The sequence below is a fragment of the Lagenorhynchus albirostris genome, chromosome 2 (assembly GCF_949774975.1).
Source record: "Lagenorhynchus albirostris chromosome 2, mLagAlb1.1, whole genome shotgun sequence".
Lineage (NCBI taxonomy): Eukaryota > Metazoa > Chordata > Mammalia > Artiodactyla > Delphinidae > Lagenorhynchus > Lagenorhynchus albirostris.
Genome location: NC_083096.1, coordinates 166,634,432 through 166,652,149, shown reverse-complemented (window position 1 = coordinate 166,652,149; position 17,718 = coordinate 166,634,432). Strand labels below are relative to the sequence as shown.

The window sequence follows — 17,718 nt, the reverse complement described above, 5'->3', positions numbered from 1 at the left end:
ACAAGACATTTCCTTTTTTAAAAGGGAACTGTGCATAGTCAGTATTCATGGGAGGACAGTTCTGCTACTTCCTGAACTTGGTCCTAAGCAGCCTGGGTAGAGCCTATACCCACCCTCCAGCAGCCACTGCTCCCTTCCTCATCACCGTCCTTAGCTTCGGAGTCTACAACCCCAAATAGTTCCTGAGTCCAGCTCTAGATTTTGTCAAATTCATAAAAACATTCAAAGTAACAATGACTGCATTTACGTATGCTGCCAGCATTCTTAAAGCCAAAATGCTTCAAAGATTCAACAGTCATACACATTTAAAATACATAGAAAAATAATAGAATTTATACAAAGTAGATTTTTACAAAACAAGTACATTACAAGAAATACATCTTATATCCAAGCACAAAAATGTGGAAATATACATGGAAGTAGAAGTTTAAGAAAAAACATTTATTTTTAAATGCTGAGTGGGAAGGCATAGACCGAGTTCTGGTTTACTGGTGTAACTCTGAAGAGAACTTCAATTTGCTAGTAGAAATTTTCACTCCATTCTCAAGCTTCTAAACAGTTCCTGAAGGGATTAGACAGCTGTTCCTCTTTCCAAATTCTGTTTAATTTCAGCTGTATATTTCCCATAGAATCTTTCTGCCTTCTTGTTGAATTTGGCATTCCTTTCATTAATGTAGTCAATATCTGCATCATCATTATAGGGACGTCTCCGACTATATTTGTCTCGTTTTTCAATTCTGGGAGAAGAAAATAATTTATAAAATTCAAAACTGCCTTCTTTATTGATCTTAATAAAACATGGCCAAATAGAATAGAATCAGTACACTTAAGACTAGCACTTTGGGAAGGGGTGGGAGGAAGGCCAGTTTCATCAAGATGAAGTTGAAACTGCCAATTAACAGCACAACCCTGGGTATGAACCATGAAATTTAGTAAATACAAACGCATCTTTAGAATGTTTCTAGAAGAGCAATGCTACTCTGCTAGGAACTGGACACATGAAGTATCACTTAACAGAAAATAAATACAACAGTAATTATATTAATACTAACCACAACTAATATGAACAGAGTACACAGTATACACTAGACACTATTCTTAATACTTAAGTATATTAGCTCCTATAATATAAATTCATTTTGCTCTGACTGATCAGCATTAGGAAACACATTCCTATCAGTATTAAGAAACACAAATATACAAAGATAGATTCACTAGAACATTTGTACTTCTTCAAATCAAAGAGTGGAATGGTTGTTAAAGTAAAAACAAGAATAATTTCTTAAGGAATAATTTTCTTTATAATTTTCAATTATAACAATTCCATCAATATTTTGCATCTTCATTCCAAATCATAGGGACTCAACCCATCCTTACTGTCTGTCCCCAAAACCACTAGAGATGCTAGGTCAGAAATTAGGAAGTATAATATCTGTCTTCTCAATTCATTCTAAGCATATTATGTCCATTTTGTCATTAAACGTTTAAAATTTCAGGCTGCTACACGGAGTACTCACTGTTTTTCCAGGTCTACGACCATCCTATCAATTTCCTCTGTGGAAGGCACATGTGTCCCATGAAGAAGACTGTTGGATGTTGGGTAAAACTCTTCCTCACTGGAAAGATGGCAACAGGGACTTGGAGTAACACTGCAAGTGCTCCACATTTTCAAACTAAACTACCATTCACGATGAGAGATAAAATACATACATATCTTTATACTATGGGATCCTACCTTACCTTTTTAAAAAAAACAACACAGAATTAGAAGGGACAGAAGTAAGCAATCACTTACGCCAACACCTTCATTCTACAGATGAAAGAGCCCAGGGCCAGAGGTTAAAGGACTTGCTTCTAGGCTCAGGATATTTCTCTTTCCACTACAGCAGGCCAACAAACTGCAGCATGTTTCTATAAACAGTTTTACTGGGACACAGTCCATTTGTTTATATCTCCTCTACAGGCTGCTGCTTTCACATCACAAGGACAGTGTGGAGTAGCTATGACAGAGAACACATAGCCCACAAAGCCTAAAATATTTACTATCTGGTCCTTTACAGCAGAAGTTCACCAATCCTGGCACTGAAGCATTCTGCGTCCCAAAATATCTGAATAACTATGATAATCTGGGTATTAAACTCTCAACACCCAGTCATAGTATGCCCAGCTAGAAAGATAACCAGGTGGTTAGCTTAACTGCTGTGGATGAGCAATAAATAGTGTCATCACAACCAGAAAGTATTCTTAAACAGCTGTGGATAACCCATACCCAAGCACTGCAGTCTGTTTGTATTTATGTATGTACGTTTATATACATGCACAAGCACATCATCACTTCAGAAGGGCTTCCCTGGTGGCGCAGTGGTTAAGAATCCGCCTGCCAAGGCAGGGGACATGGGTTTGAGCCCTGGTCCGGGAAGATCCCACATGCCGTGGAGCAACTAAGCCTGTGCGCCATAACTACTGAGCCTGTGCTCTAGAGCCCACAAGCCACAACTACTGAGCCCACGTGCTGCAACTACTGAAGCCTGCGCACCTAGAGCCCATGCCCCGCAACAAGAGAAGCCACCGCAATGAGAAGCCTGCACACCACAACAAGGTGTAGCCCCCGCTCGCCGCAACTAGAGAAAGCCTGCGCACAGCAACAAAGACCCAACGCAGCCAAAAATAATAAAATAAATAAATAAATTTATAAATAAATAAAGTGTAATGTTTAAACAAAAAATCACTTCAGGATGAAAAAGGACTGGCATTAGTCCTGTCAACTTACTGCTTTTCTCTCAGTCTCTCATATGTTTCCATGTCCGGTTTGATCTGTTTGGTCAGCCGATGGTACTGGCGAAGCTGGGCAGCAGCATAATCTAAAAATAAAATGAGAATCGGAAATGATATATTTCCTTGTTTGGTCATTACTATTCAGAGAAAAATCAAAATTATTATTAGCAATATACGCACTAATCTAAGCAGAGCCTCTATCCCGAAGATGCTGATAATATAGGCTTTAATTTTAGCACAATGAGGAAAGAGATCCAGCTGCCTCAAGCACAGCCTTTTTTACTTCTACCCTATGAGATATGTCTGTATTTTTCTTGGGAATAAGCCTCTTGGAGAATATTCCACGAAGGGGTATATCCTTTCTTAAAACCAGAAACACTGAAGGCAACGCTTACCTCACAGGCTCATTCAATAAAGTAAAGGTGAGTTTTACCTGAAAATCCCAGGTCAGGATTTTTCCTCCTCTTTTTCCTCTCCCATCTTTCTGCATCTTCTGCACTGATCTCTAGCAACTTCACTTTCTCGTAGTCTTCCCCTCTTGCTGCACATTCCTGAAAAAGAAAGGAAAAAAGCTAATGCCTGCCCAAATGATTCAAGCAATTATTTGACCTATTTTAAATAAATAATGATTAATATTTGAAGGAAATTTGATAATCTACTATGGTATATAAGAAGTGAGTACATCAATCTAAAAAATAATACTTATTCAACATTTATCAGGTGTCAGACCCTTTTTTAAATGTTTTACATGCATTGACTCATTTAATTCATAATTAACTCAAATAATTATTACAGGTCCCATTTTACAGATGAGAAAACATAGGCACAGAGAGGTTAAATTACTCACCCAAAGCTTGGTAGCTGGTAAAAAGCATTTTTTACTGCCTTAATACTCTAGAAAGATTGAATAAACCACTTATGAAAATAGCGGAGTAGTTCCTAACCTTTTTCTTTTCTTCTTCTTGTAGTTCCCATTCCAAACGAGCTTTTTTGGCTTCCCAATTTGCAGGTAACTTAAGTCTTTTATCTTCTTCAACAACTTCCTGGTGATTTAATTTACGAGCTTCATTCTAAAACCATAAACGCAAAAAGGCTATCGGCTGAAACATGAAAATAAATCCAAACAAATATTTCCCTCTTTGAGGAAGGTCAAGACACGTTAACAAGGGGACTCCATTTTACCCTAAAAGCAAGAGAACCATCAAAGGATTTTAAGCAAGGAAACGGCCTAATTAGAGCTGCATTTGTATACAGTCAAGAAATGTGTTGAGCTGCACTAGTTTGCTGTGCCAAAGGCCTGGGCGTTAATGTCTCTCATTATGAGAAAGATATTCTACTTTCAATTCTCTTTTAATCCTGACTGATGCAAAGAAGAAGCCTCAATTTGGGGCTGGGGGCTTTAATACCTATCATAATATCTCTAACCTTTCCCAAGTCCCCCCTCCTCTTTAGATATTTTAGCAGTTTACATCATGTCAAATGAAAGGCATTTTCCATTTAAATTACTGTATGTAGAGTCTGTTTTAAAATAACTGCATAAAACAAAATGAGTATACCATCTTAGGGACAACTTAAGTTAGATGTTTCTTGGGTTACAGGCTGGTGGCCGTTAGTCCAGGAAGACATGTCTCTTAATCCAACCCCATGTTCTTTACACAGTCCCTCCAAGTAAATATGTAAGTGTGCTGAATTCTTTATTAAATTTTTCTGGGTAAAGAGAAAAACCCAGAACATTCGTCTCAACAACCATCCCTCACATACTCTTGGCTCTGACAATGCCCTCCAGTTGAAGACACCAAGAACACATGTGTAGTCAAACAAAGTTGTGTGTATTGCATTGAAGGAAACAGCAAACCATGGGGAACTGGAGGCATTTCAGTGAGAGGGTGTTAGGAGGAGCCGCTGACAGGATTTGAGTTTGTATCAGGTGACTGGAGGGAAAGGTTCAAGGAAGCATGGTTGTGCCTGGATTAGGCACTGTCAGAAAGCCAGGGCATTCTATGACTGGGTATCTTCAGTTTTTATACAGGAAGCAGAACTAATGGAGTGAGGCTAGTGCTGTATTTGTCACTGGTGTTTGCAGAAGTGGGTGCTGTGTGGTCATTTCTGTGGTTTGAACAGTTTTGTTTTCGTCACACTGTGACAGTCAGAGTGATGTTGGAGTTTTGTGAAACCATGGCCAAGCTACCAGTCAGGCCCCTTTGAGGTGAAACAGTCAAGAGCTGCTTTTTTGTTTCTCAGCTCCAACTGCAGCCAGTTGTTTGCTGGACTCTTATCCTTGACGTGAATTCTCTTCGTCTGCATTTGTTCCCTCTGCTTAGATATTTCTTCCTCAAACTTCTTTATTTTTCTGGTAACATCTTACTCATCTTTATAGCAGTACTTTAGGTATCACCTCTTATACGAGGCACTCCCTGGGAGCCCCTAAACTACACCAATCTCTGCACTCCCAAGGCACTTTGTTCCTCACTCAAGCATGGCATTTATCACAATATAATTTCTATCTAGAACGTCTCCTCTACTTAAGAGCAGAGGACTTATCTTACTCATCTAGTTCCCCACCTACTAGCTGAACCACTGACCCTATAGACTTCCCGAGATTTGCTAATTATTTTTGAATGAAGAGGCAACCAGTTTTCTTACTGGACAAGTTTCTTCCAGTCTCTAGCTCCACATATTTCCCTACGTAAAATGAAGAGTTTACTAGAATCATACAGGACGGAGGCGGTTAGTAACAGAGACCCCCAAACTAGCCCAACTAAGTTAAAACAGATGGGGGTGAAAGAAAGCTTGGTGAAAGCATGTCCCTTTCCAAAAGTGACTACAATGTCTTGCCAGGTTGAGAAGCATCGGGACTAAACTTTCATCAAGCTCTGCGAGTCTGTCACACGCGCTGGTGCGGCTTCCTCGTCGCTCCACAAACGCGCACGGGCCTGGCCACGTGACAGGTCTCAGCTGGCCTCCGGGGCGACTCACCCGCTTCAGGTGCAGCTCCCGGAATTTGCGCAGTCTCTGTTCGCGCTTCTGGGCGGCCAGCTCCTCGGCCGCCGCAGGGGGCTGCTGTTCCTCCGCGCCGTCTACCGGCACCTGTGGCGGAGGACAGGCTGGAGTTGGGGCCGGTTAGGCTTCTCCCCGGAGAGCCCAGGCGGATTACCCGCGGGTCCCGACAGCCCAGGCCGGGCCCTCACCGCCGACCCAGGCCCCAAAGTATCTGCGCCTTCCTGGCCCGGCACACAAGCACCCCCTCCACCTCTCGCCCTTGCCGTCCCTCAGAGCCCTCCCCAACTAAAACCCCTGGAAAGAGCCGGCAGCACTCACCTTCTCTGCTACAGTCGCAGCCGCCATCACAACCTTTCCTCGCCCACTTCCGGCAACAACCCAGAGCACTTCCGCCGGCCTTCGGACTGCAGCGTCAATACAGATTAATAGCCTCCTATAAGCCCCGCCACTTCCTGTCAGCCTCAGGAATTTAGGACCAATCCCTGCCCCTTTTGGCAGTGAAACGTTTTCAATTGGGCAGGGCCTTGCGCAGCCGCAAAAGGCCGCAGAGGCGGGGGCCGGAAGGGTGGAGGCTGAGAGAGAAGCGCTGGGGGTTTCGGTAGAGGGTGGCTAGGTAGGAATGGTGGAGCTGGGAGCCTCGTGGAAAGTCACCTCAACTGTGTGCTGCACCCTTCAGCGAAAAGTGCTTTCCATTCAGCGCTTAACCTGTGTCACCTCCTCCGAGGCAGGTCTCCCCTGACTGCGTTGTATCGCGTAGGCCCTTAGTACTGTCATATGTTACCATTTTCTTTCTCTTTAATATATGTAAGGGGTTTTTCTCGTCTGTTCGTTTTCTTTTTCCCCAACGACGTTGTAAACTGCAGAGAGCAGGACCCGTCCCATCCTGTTCGTTCTTCCGTGCTCAGCGGTGAAACTGCGCCAGAATTAATAATAGTGCTAAAGTTATTAATATAATTCAGTTAAGGTGCTGGATACAAGAGAAATACATGAAAATAATTTTTTTATTCACTAAAACCATTAATTAGATGTGGAAATGAAAAAGTAATCCCCCAAATGAAAAGATACCTGGGTATAAGATTTAAACGGTAATGTGAATACGAAATAAAGTACAAAGAAATTAAATTTCAGTAAGTGATGATTTTCTGGTTGGAAGACGATAGAAAAATGTAATATCACAAATGAGTATCTCGAATGAGTATAAATGTAATATTATTCCATCAATCTCAGTGGGTTGTTTTTGTTTTTTTGGAACTGTAAAATATTGTGACAAAAATCTAAAAGTTCAGTGAAACTATCGGTGAGCCTGTGAAGTGTTACCAGCTAGGGTTCTTGGACTCTTTAATCAATAGAAATTGATGAGGCCAGATGAGGAATTCAAGCAAGGTTTGAATTGGGACTCTTGCTGTAGCAGGAGGGAGTGAAAACAAGTAACAGGTGCCCTTGTTAGCTCCCTGAGGGAGTGGTGGAGAAGGGGCACGCTAGCTGGTCCTTTTAAATGGTAGGGGCGGATCCATAGGTTGGGCCAGAGGGTTGGCTTAGGTGGTCTGCCCACCTGTTTGGTGGTGCTGTGTTCAGGGATCATGCTGCAGTAGACTGCTTTTGTTCCTGACATCTCAGAAGTGGCAGTTGGGTTTTGGGCCTTTTTGTATTGTGTGGTTCGTAATTTGCCCCAGCTGCTCATGTACCCAGTTATTTTTAGTCCCTTATTGTTTCCTTGTGGTCCCAGGTCCCAGCCTGTCTCAGTAGGACTGAAAATTGGTACAACCCTTAGGGAGAGCAATTTGGCAATATCTATAAAAATTACAAAGGCATCTGATCTTTGACCCAGCTATCTGGGAATTTATCCTACAAGTACAATTGCACAGGCATAAACTGACTTATGTACAAGGTTGTTCATTTCAGTTTTTTGTAAAAGCAAAAAATTGGAAACAACTCAAACGTCTGTCAGTAGAAGACTGGTTAAATACATTATGGTACATTCGGGGGAAGCTGTAAAAAGGAATGGGGCAGGGAATTCTCTGGCGGTCTAGTGGTTAGGACACTGTGCTTCCAATGCAGGGGGCATGGGTTCAATCCCTGGTCGGGCTTCTAAGATCCCACAAGCCACGCGGCACAGCCCAAATAAATAAATAAATAAGGAATGGGGCAGCTCTCTGTATACTAATTTGGAAAGTTCTCCAAAGTATACTAAATGAAAAATGCAAGGTACAGAACTGTATATGGTTATAGTATGCTATATTTAAGAGGCAATGGGCAGGGTTAGGGTTACTAAGAACATATTTTTGCTTTGCAAGAAGCTAATATAAGTGACAATCTGGGGGATTTACTATATATATACATATATACGTCGAATCATATTAATATATTTCCAATTCCAAAATTTAAAATTTTTTACAGAAACAGCCAAGAGTAGTTTTGGAAAAAAAAACTGAGAAGGAACTTATCTTACTAGGAATTAAAACTTAATAAGAGACTTCAGTAAAAACATTGGCACAGAAAATGACACATAATCGGAACAGAATAAGGTCATGGGTTCAGTCCCCATATGGGCCACCAAAAAAAAAAAAAAGGAACAGAATAGAAAGTTCACAAGTGGATTTAGTGGGAAAGTGATGCTTTCTAGAATAGAAGAGAATAAATGGTCAGGATATCTATTCCCTGACTGGATTATGGGTTGGCTGCATTTCTTTAGTCACATCTTCTGTCTGAAGACTTTCTCCTATCCTATCCTTCCTTCTTATTAGGATTAGGGATAGCAATAGCTCCCTCTTGTCGCTAGCCCTGGAATGCTTCACTCTTTTGTTGGTTTCTCTTAACCCAGTCTACAATTCTGTAAACAGTCCCTTTATTAAACTCTCCTTAATTACTTGGTTTGAGTATGTAGGGCTTTGACGGATAAAATATTTTTACAAATCGTGTAATTCTGGTTAAGTGATCATACTGAAAATAACTGACATTTCTGTATTCCTAAAGAATAAAAATACGTGTTACGACTGCTCTGTCAAATCATAATGTAGAAAAAATATAAGCTTATGACTGCTAGATTTGCTGCTTTCATAGTTGTTAAGAAACTTGTCTCATTTAAATTAACTGCACTAAACAGTCAGTTCCACGCTTATTTAATTATTTATGTAGGCGCCACAAAGAAGAAGTATGAAAAGCTGTAACAGGGGAAACTGACCCTTAAGGTGGTGAAGGTTAGGGCCCCCTGAAGAAAAACATTTAAAGACATCTTAGGAGGAGGACACACCTAATCCCAACTGGTATATTGGTCATTTGCCATGGGCCAGGCACAAGTCACAAATATTGTCGAATTTGTCCTCAAACTACTCTGTAACATGGGTATTGTATTATTATTTATTTTTCATAGATGATGAACCAAAGAATAGACGAGTTAAATAGAGAACGGTTATACAGTTCATTACTGAATGAATGGACAGATATACGAAGAATGGTGTCCTATGCAGAATTCTGAGAAGAAAGTCAAAATCTCACATTAACCCAAGAACTCTTTCTGCATCTCGGAGATGCTTGAGGAAGAGATCCCGAGTACCCTCAGTCAATTTGTTCCTTCCTTTCTTCATTCAAACAGTTCGGGGCACAGGGAATCCGCTGTGAACAAGACAGAAATATATCCTGTTCTCTTGGAGCTTCCGTTGTACCGGGCGTTGTACCGCCACGCAAAGATTAAGATAGGATGCTGTGATGGTGACTGTAGGCCTACTTTGGTCACTTGATGGGCACAATCTGTGCTCTGGGTTGCTTTCTCACACTTTTGGTGGCGTTTTCTTCCTTTTACCCCTCTTCCTCAGACGATTCCGCCGCGCTGCCCTCGTGTCTCCACTCAGTGCGCCTGGGCCCAAGCCTGGCCCAATCGGATACAGCCCAAGGGATTGGTTCCTCAGCTGGGTAAGCAGAAAGGGGCGGGGCTTTGTCCCGAAACCTGTGGCTGCTGGCTGACGGAAGTGAGCTGGAGACTCGGAAAAGTTGTCGCAGGAAGTCTGGGGAAAAAGCGCTACCGGGTGATGGCGGCAAAGGCTAAGGCAGAGGAGGTGGGTGGGGCTGGTCTTGCCCAACGGTTGGGAGTGTAGGCTAGACGACGGCGGCTAGACGAAGAGGTAGTGCCAGGGAGGCAGAGACGGGGGAGCAGACACTGTGGGGTCGGGGTCGGCGGTGAGGGCGCCCGGCCTGTCGGGAACCGCGGGGAATCACCTGGGCCGTCCGGGAAGAAGCCGAACCGGCCCCGCCTCCAGCCTGTCCTCCGCCGCAGGTGCCGGTGGACGGCGCAGAGGAGCAGCAGCCCCCTGCGGCGGCCGAGGAGCTGGCCGCCCAGAAGCGCGAACTGAGACTGCGCAAATTCCGGGGGCTGCACCTGAAGCGGGTGAGTCGCCCCAGAGGCCAGCTGAGACCTGTCACGTGGCCAGGCCCGTGCGCGTTTGTGGAGCGACGAGGAAGCCGCACCAGCGCGTGTGACAGACCTGCAGAGCTAGATGAAAGTTCGGTCCCGGTGGTTCTCAACCTGGAATCACACTGAAGTCACTTTGAGACCTTTTAAAAGCTAGATATGCTTAGGCCTCACTTCCAGGGTGTCTGATTTGATCAGTTTCTAAACACAGACATTGGTATTTTTTTAAGCATCCTCTCCCTGCACCCTCCTCTCAGCTCAAGTGATTCTGTCAAACCTTTCTTTTCATGGAGCGGGATACCGTGGACCAGAAATGGAAAGTAACTTGTCTGTTACGCAAGTTGGCGTCATTCATCCAAAAACAGCCCCTCGCCTAATGGCCTCTAGTGTGCTATAGCCAACTATCAACAGATGGTGTGGATACAGCGGTAAATATGGTAAGGCTTCTGCCCAGTTATGGAGGCAGATCCGTAACAAATAATTACTTCACGACTTGGTAAGTGGTATGTTAGAGGGAGGAACAAACTGCCTCAGAAGTGCAGAGAAGAAGACTGACAACTAGAGACTAAGGTGACAACTACGCTGCTTGAAAAATGGGTAGGATATTATTAGACAAGTAAAGGAGTTGGGGGAAGTGGTATAGAGCAGTAGGAACAAGAGCAAAGGAAAAGTCCTCATTAGGATAGGAGGTCAGCAGGCAGCTGGAGACAAGAGGTATGTGTGAGGATGGTAGTTATCTCTATTTGCGCAGAAAAACGCAATCTAAAAACTAGTGGGACATACTTAATTCACTTGAAATACTGTAAAAAAAAAAAATAGGAGGCCGGATGATGTGTGAAGAAGCAATGATATAATTCAAACATCCCCCTTTTGCAGTTTTTAATGAGTCACTGGATCACAGTCAGTGGCTGTGAACACCACAAAAAGGATAAAATCAGAGATTATGTGTCTCCTGATAGAAGTATGTAGCACCAGTTTCATATAAGTAGACTTGCTAAAAATAAATCTAACCTGAATTGGGGACTTCCCTGGTGGTCCAGTGGTAAAGAATCTGCCTTAAAATGCAGGAGACGCGGGTTCAATCCCTGGTCGGGGAACTAAGATCCTACATGCCCCAGGGCAACTAAGCCCACACGCCACAACTACTGAACTTGCACACCTCAACTAGAGCCCGTGTGCCGCAAACTACAGAGCCCACGCGCTCTGGAACCCACATGCCACTAGAGAAGAGAAAACCCGCACGCCACAACTAGAGAGAAGCCCGCGCACCACAACGAAAGATCCTGCATGCCTCAACGAAGATCCCGCGTGCCGCTACTAAGACCCGACACAGCCAAAAATAAAATTAAATAAATATAAATAAATCTTTAAAAAAAATAAATCTAACCTGAATTGGATGAAGCCACTAGATCTATTGACCGATTTACAGGAAATACAGGGGTCAAAAAATATGTTATAGGACATTATAGGGAGGCAACTAGCAGATGCCACTTTGGGAAACAATAGGACAGTCAACACAGTCATTTTCACACTCCTCAAAAAAGTAATGGATAAAAAAGATGGAAAAGGAAACTATACATTGAATAAACCTTAAGAGGTGTACATACATATTGACTAATCGCAGCATGTGGGACTTGTCTGAATTCCAATTCAAACAGATTGTAAAAATAATAATGAACACTTATGAGACCATCAGGAAAATGTGAACACTGACAAGATATTTGATAATAAGGAATTATTTGGGGAGTGTGCTGATGGTATTGTGGTTAAAGAGATATTACAATATTATAGGTAGAAAAGAAAACCAGCTAGAAATCAGGAAATTTGGGTTCTTGGCCTAACTCTGCCACTAACTCTGTCACCTAAAACTTTCTGAACTTCATAGATAATAGGAAAATTAGATTGTAGTCCTTCTCATACCACCTTCATGGTTTATACTGTAAGTGTGACCATCTGTCCACTTGCTCAGTGTTTTTATTTTTTTAATAAATATTTATTTTATTTTTGGCTGCATTGGGTAATCATTGCTGCACGTGGGCTTTCTCTAGTGGTGAGCGGGGGCTACTCTTTGTTGCGGCGTGCAGGCTTCTCATTGCAGTGGCTTCTGTTGTGGAGCATGGGCTCTAGCCACGTGGACTTCAGTAGTTGTGCACGCAGGCTCAGTAGATGTGGCTCGCAGGCTCAGTAGCTGTGGCTCGAAGGCTCTATAGAGCGCAGGCTCAGTAGTTGTGGCACACAGGCTTTGTTGCTCCGAGGCATGTGGGATCTTCCCGGACCAGGGCTCGATCCGTGTCTCCTGCGTTGGCGGGCGGATTCTTAACCAATGTGCTACCAGGGAATGCCCCCTCTGTTTGTTTTTAAAGGGAGACTAAATGAGGCGTTAAGATAGGTGTTTTTAGACGTGTTAAAACTGAAACTTTGTCTTCAACCCAATCTGAAAAAAGGAATGAGAAATGGAATCACTTTCTCAGTATGTGACTGTGTCATTCAGTAGTATCTAAAATCATCTCAAGTACCTCTGTACAGTGGAACTCATACTTTGGGAAATGCTGTTTCAATCCAATCCTAAGCGACTTGCTTACATCACACAGCTAGGGAGTAGTCAAATCAGTATATTTCTCAGGCCTTCTTACTCCCAAACTATTGCTCTTTCCATCTTTACCACATGGTTCCTTGAAGGCAGTAAAATAATACTTAAAGGTATAGATATTGGTGTTTACTCTCTTCCCCCTACATGAAATCTCTTCAGTACAAACACACTCTCACACAAACTTCTCCAGTGGCTCCCTTCCTTTCAGGATAAAATCCATAAGTCCATTTTGGATGGCCTACCGTACAAGATAGGTAACATTTATTTGGATTTGTTTCCATACCTCTGCTGACAAACTTTGTGTCCTGGTGGTAGAATGAAGCTCGAAAATTAAATCACCAGGAAGTTGTGGAGGAAGATAAGACTTAAATTACCTGCAAATTGGGAAGCTAAGAAAGCTCATTTGGAATGGGAATTGCAGGAAAAGGAAAAGAAAAAGTAAGTACACTCCTGCCACCTTCATAAGCTGTGGATTCAAATATTATATTGTGTTTTGTTCAGGCAGTATATTGCATGGTAGTTAAGCATTAAGCATTCCAGCTCTGGTTTCCTCATCTGTACCTTAGAGTTTTGAGAATAAAATACGGAAGACATTTACAACACTGCCTGTCACATAGTTGCAGCCACATAATGGATATTAGGGTAAAAGGTTAAGCCACAGTAACAAAAGCTCCAACAATAAGAAAAGATAAAGCTCATGAGCCTCTCCTGTATCAGTTCCCAGTTGAGTAGCCCAAGTCACCTGGCCTGATGCAGCTGCAAGGGACGTTGAGAAATGGGCGGCCATGAGCCCAGAAAGGAGGCAAGCAAGGATTTTGATGGACATCTAATGTGTCCCCCACAGATATTTTTGGTGTCAGTTTTATAGATGTATTCTTACAGATATAGCAGATTCCACAATTTTCTTCGTAAACTGGCCATTTTACTGTCTTGATGGCAGTCTTTAGGCCTTTGATTTGAAAGGAATTAAGGAATTGTATAAGACAATAAAGCTAATGTTTTTTTCCCCTCGTTTTAGGAATGTACAGCAAGAGCGGAAGACTATAAGAAAGTGAAGTTGCTCGAGATCAGTGCAGAAGATGCAGAAAAATGGGAGAGGAAAAAGAGGAGGAAAAACCCCAATCTGGGATTTTCAGGTAAAAATGGCTTTTACTTTATTGAATGGGCCTATTAATGGCCCATTTAACAAGTCGAATAATGCCCCACCCAACATCTAAAATAGTATGGGTTCTCATTTTTTCAGATTATGCTGCTGCCCAATTACACCAGTATCATAGGTTGACAAAGCAGATCAGACCTGACATGGAAACATATGAGAGACTGAGAGAAAAGCAGTAGGTCGATGTGATTTAAAAGCATACATTATGTATGTTACTGAAAGGCCTTGAATTTAAGAGTGCTGATTCTGGAGCTTTGCTTCCTGGCCTTGGGTCCCAGCTCCACCACTTAGTAGCTGTGTCACACTATTTTTCTGTTTCCTCATCTGTAAATAGGGAATAACAACAGTGCCCACCTCACAGGGTTATTATCAAGATTAAATAAATTCATGCAATGCCCTCAATCAGTGCTTGGCACATAGAAAGCACTGTATATGTACTGGCTATTATTTGTTATCATTGATTATTACTGTTGCTATTACCCTTATCCACAGGTAGGGGACACAGTAATACTTTATTTCGTCATGCACAGTAAACAATGGTAAACTACACTCCTTACCTAATTATGTAAGACAGGTACTGTGCTAAAGATCAAGACTGTTTTAATAGTGATAGTGTAGACAGTAGAGGGGGCTGTAAATTGTGCCCTCAACTGAGCATGTTACTCAAGCTCTCCTACTGTATGAACTTCGTTAATTCCATTAACCTGTGGTCCTCAGCTAACTCATTTGGGCTTTGGAGGTTTTTTATTTTTTGGCCACACAGCATGCAGGATCTTAGCTCCCAGATCAGGGATCGAACCCACGCCCCCTGCAGTGGAAGCATGGAGTTTTAACCACTGGACTGCCAGGGAAGTCCCAGGAGTAGATATTTCTTAAATATATATATTTTTGGTCTGAATTCTATTTCTTTGAAATCAAGTATCTCAAAGTTTTCCACTTTTGACCACTATAAACATTGTCCAGTTCTGAAGGTATAGGATCTTTTTTTGTGTTACTCACCACTTCACTCTTTTTCAGTGGAGAGGAGTTCTACCCAACATCTAACAGTCTTCTTCACGGAACACACGTGCCTTCCACAGAGGAAACTGATAGGATGGTTGTAGCCTTGGAAAAGCAGTAAGTACTACAAATGCAGCCTAAAGTTTTAGTAGTGATTCATGCTTAATAACAAAATTAACTATATGGTCTTGAAGTGTAGCAACTGGATTGAAGTTAAGGAACATTTGAATTATTAGTTTGAAGAATGGTCCCATTCACCACCACTTTTATATGTGTGTGGTTTTTTTAACATTTTTATTGGAGTATAAGTGCTTTACAATGTTGTGTTAGTTTCTGCTTTATAAAAAAGTGAATCAGCTATATGTATACATATATCCCATATCCCCTCCCTCTTGCGTCTCCCTCCCACCCTCGCTCTCCCACCCCTCTAGGTGGTCACAAAGCATCAAGCTGATCTCCCTGTGCTATGCAGCTGCCTCCCACTAGCTATTTTACATTTGGTAGTGTATGTATTTCAATGCTACTCTCTCACTTCGTCCCAGCTTACCCTCCCCCCACCCCACCCTCCTCCTCAAGTCCATTCTCTACGTCTGTGGCTTTATTCCTGTCCTGCCCCTAGGTTCATCAGAACCTTTTTTTTTAGATTCCATATGTGTTAGCATACGGTATTTTTTCTGACTGACTTCACTCTGTATGACAAACACTAGGTCCATCCACCTCAAATAACTCAAATTTCGTTTCATTTTATGGCTGAGTAGAATTCCATTTATATGTGCCACATCTTTATCCATTCATCTGTCGATGGACACTTATGTTGCTTATATGTGTTTTGAATGGGGTAACTACTAGGCAGAATCTACAGAGTACGTATAAAAATTCTCTCAACGTAATATGTGACCACTCATATTTCAGCGTGAACCTGGGTAATTTCCCAAACTTCAGACCAGATCATCTGATGATACTGTTAAGATTAAATTCAAGAAGAATGCTCATTGAACATATATCCTTGTAGGATGCTTTCTAAAGATATTGCTTTCAGGCTTAACTATTAAGAACAAAAAGGAGGGACTTCCCTGGTGGCACAGTGGTTAAGAATCCACCTGCCAACGTAGGGGACATGGGTTCGATCCCTGGTCCGAGAATATCCCACATGCCGCAGAGCAACTAAGCCCGCGAGCCACAACTACTGAAGCCCGCGGTCCTAGAGCCCATGCTCCGCAACAAGAGGAGCCACCGCAATGAGAAGCCCGTGCACCACAATGAATAGTAGCCCCTGCTCACTGCAACCAGAGAAAAGGCCGCGCACAGCAACGAGGCCCCAACACAAAAATAAATAAATTAAAAAAAAAAAAAGGAATGCCGCTTTGAATTCTGTATATTTGTTTCCGTTACAGAATTGAAAAACGAGACAAATACAGCCGGAGACGTCCTTATAAAGATGATGCAGATATTGACTACATTAATGAAAGGAATGCCAAATTCAACAAGGCAGAAAGATTCTATGGGAAATATACAGCTGAAATTAAACAAAACTTGGAAAGAAGAACAGCTGTCTAATCTCCTTCAGGAACTGTTCTGCCAAATTGTACCAGTAAATCAGGACTCTTTCCTTTTATAATTTGTAAAGACATGTTCTACAAATCTGTGTATTTTCATACTTACATATTTATTATTCATTTGTTTTAGAAAAATGTCTTGTATTTCTGTGTTTGAAGTGTGTGCTTAATGTGTGCACTCTGCTAGGCTTAAAATCCTTAGATACGAACACAAGTCATCATCATGCTGAAATCTGTCATACATTTGGCTTGACCTGGAGTTGAACTTGGGAGCTTCAGAGGTGAGTTGCTAAACTGGCACTAATTCTTCTTATAAGCTATGGTGGGTAGTGAAAGGCAGGCAGTGGTCACTGGAAATTCAACCTAATCCCTCCCTGCTCCAAGAGGTCACAATTAGCAGGTGCTTGCCTGTCCCATGTTGTATCCCATGGCCCAGGTGCATTTATGGGGCAAGCATAGAGGGTGGGAGACTGATTCTCCAGTAGCATTTTACAAATATGCCATCCTTCAAAAAGCAAATATCCCTTGGAAGAAGGTAAGTTAAAACACTTGGTGAAAATATTATTAAAATACACATAATACAATCTTTTTTTTAAAGGCTAACTGGAATTCTAACCTTATTTCAACTGTAACTAAAAAATTAGGACATATGATTTTAGTAGTAATTATGGGAAACAGAGGATAGAAAACCTGAAGTCAGGAGTATCCCATGGAAGTGAAGATTGTGCCATGTTACGTGAATAAAAACATGCCTAGGCTTGAGATCAGTATAAGCTGGGCACACTTATTGATCAACGAGTAGGAAGCTCTGATTTAGCTAATGACGGGTTTATAAAGATGGTAATATAAATGCTAATAATAAAGGTATATTCAGTGTACTGTGAATAGGGAAATTTTAACATTGTGGTACAGTCATACAACTACAGAATGAGACAGATCTAACATGAAAAGATGTTCTTACCTATATAAAGAGGTTTGTACAGGCATAGAAATAAAATCCAGGATGTGCACCATACTATTTACAGTGATTGCTCCTGGGAATGGGAACAGATGTGGTAATTTTACTTATTTTTTAAAATAATTTGACACAAATACACACCCATGCTGCCCAATCTTATCAAGAGTAATAACATGCCAGTAGTTTTTTCTTCTCCTGTATTTTCAAAGAAACATTTAATAATACCTTTCTACTAAGGGAAAAGGAGGGGAGGGAAAAATTAATAGGTCTTCAAAG

At 41.9% G+C, this 17,718-nt stretch overlaps 1 protein-coding gene and 1 pseudogene across 1 annotated transcript; one reads left to right on the top strand and one right to left on the bottom strand.

Moving 5' to 3' along the window:
* Positions 1-238: 238 nt before the first annotated feature.
* On the bottom strand, positions 239-6,217 carry SYF2 (SYF2 pre-mRNA splicing factor). Its single transcript, XM_060141034.1, has 7 exons — positions 6,094-6,217; positions 5,752-5,862; positions 3,720-3,845; positions 3,209-3,326; positions 2,771-2,861; positions 1,518-1,616; positions 239-737 (listed from the first exon to the last, which is right to left on the bottom strand). Exons 1-7 carry the CDS (start codon positions 6,118-6,120, stop codon positions 572-574), a joined length of 738 nt encoding a protein of 245 aa, XP_059997017.1. The 5' UTR covers positions 6,121-6,217; the 3' UTR covers positions 239-571.
* A 3,263-nt stretch (positions 6,218-9,480) lies between these two features.
* Positions 9,481-17,421, top strand: LOC132515588 (pre-mRNA-splicing factor SYF2-like; annotated as a pseudogene).
* Positions 17,422-17,718: the final 297 nt, after the last annotated feature.

What these genes read in the sequence shown, in the direction of transcription:
- SYF2 (XM_060141034.1), bottom strand. Translation starts at nt 6,120, where the DNA reads ATGGCGGCTGCGACTGTAGCAGAGAAG. An exon ending in GGGAGCTGCACCTGAAGCGG is followed by an intron (nt 3,846 to 5,751) that starts GTGAGTCGCCCC and finishes TTATGGTTTTAG; the next exon opens with AATGAAGCTCGTAAATTAAA. An exon ending in GAGAGACTGAGAGAAAAGCA is followed by an intron (nt 1,617 to 2,770) that starts GTAAGTTGACAG and finishes CCATCTTTCCAG; the next exon opens with TGAGGAAGAGTTTTACCCAA.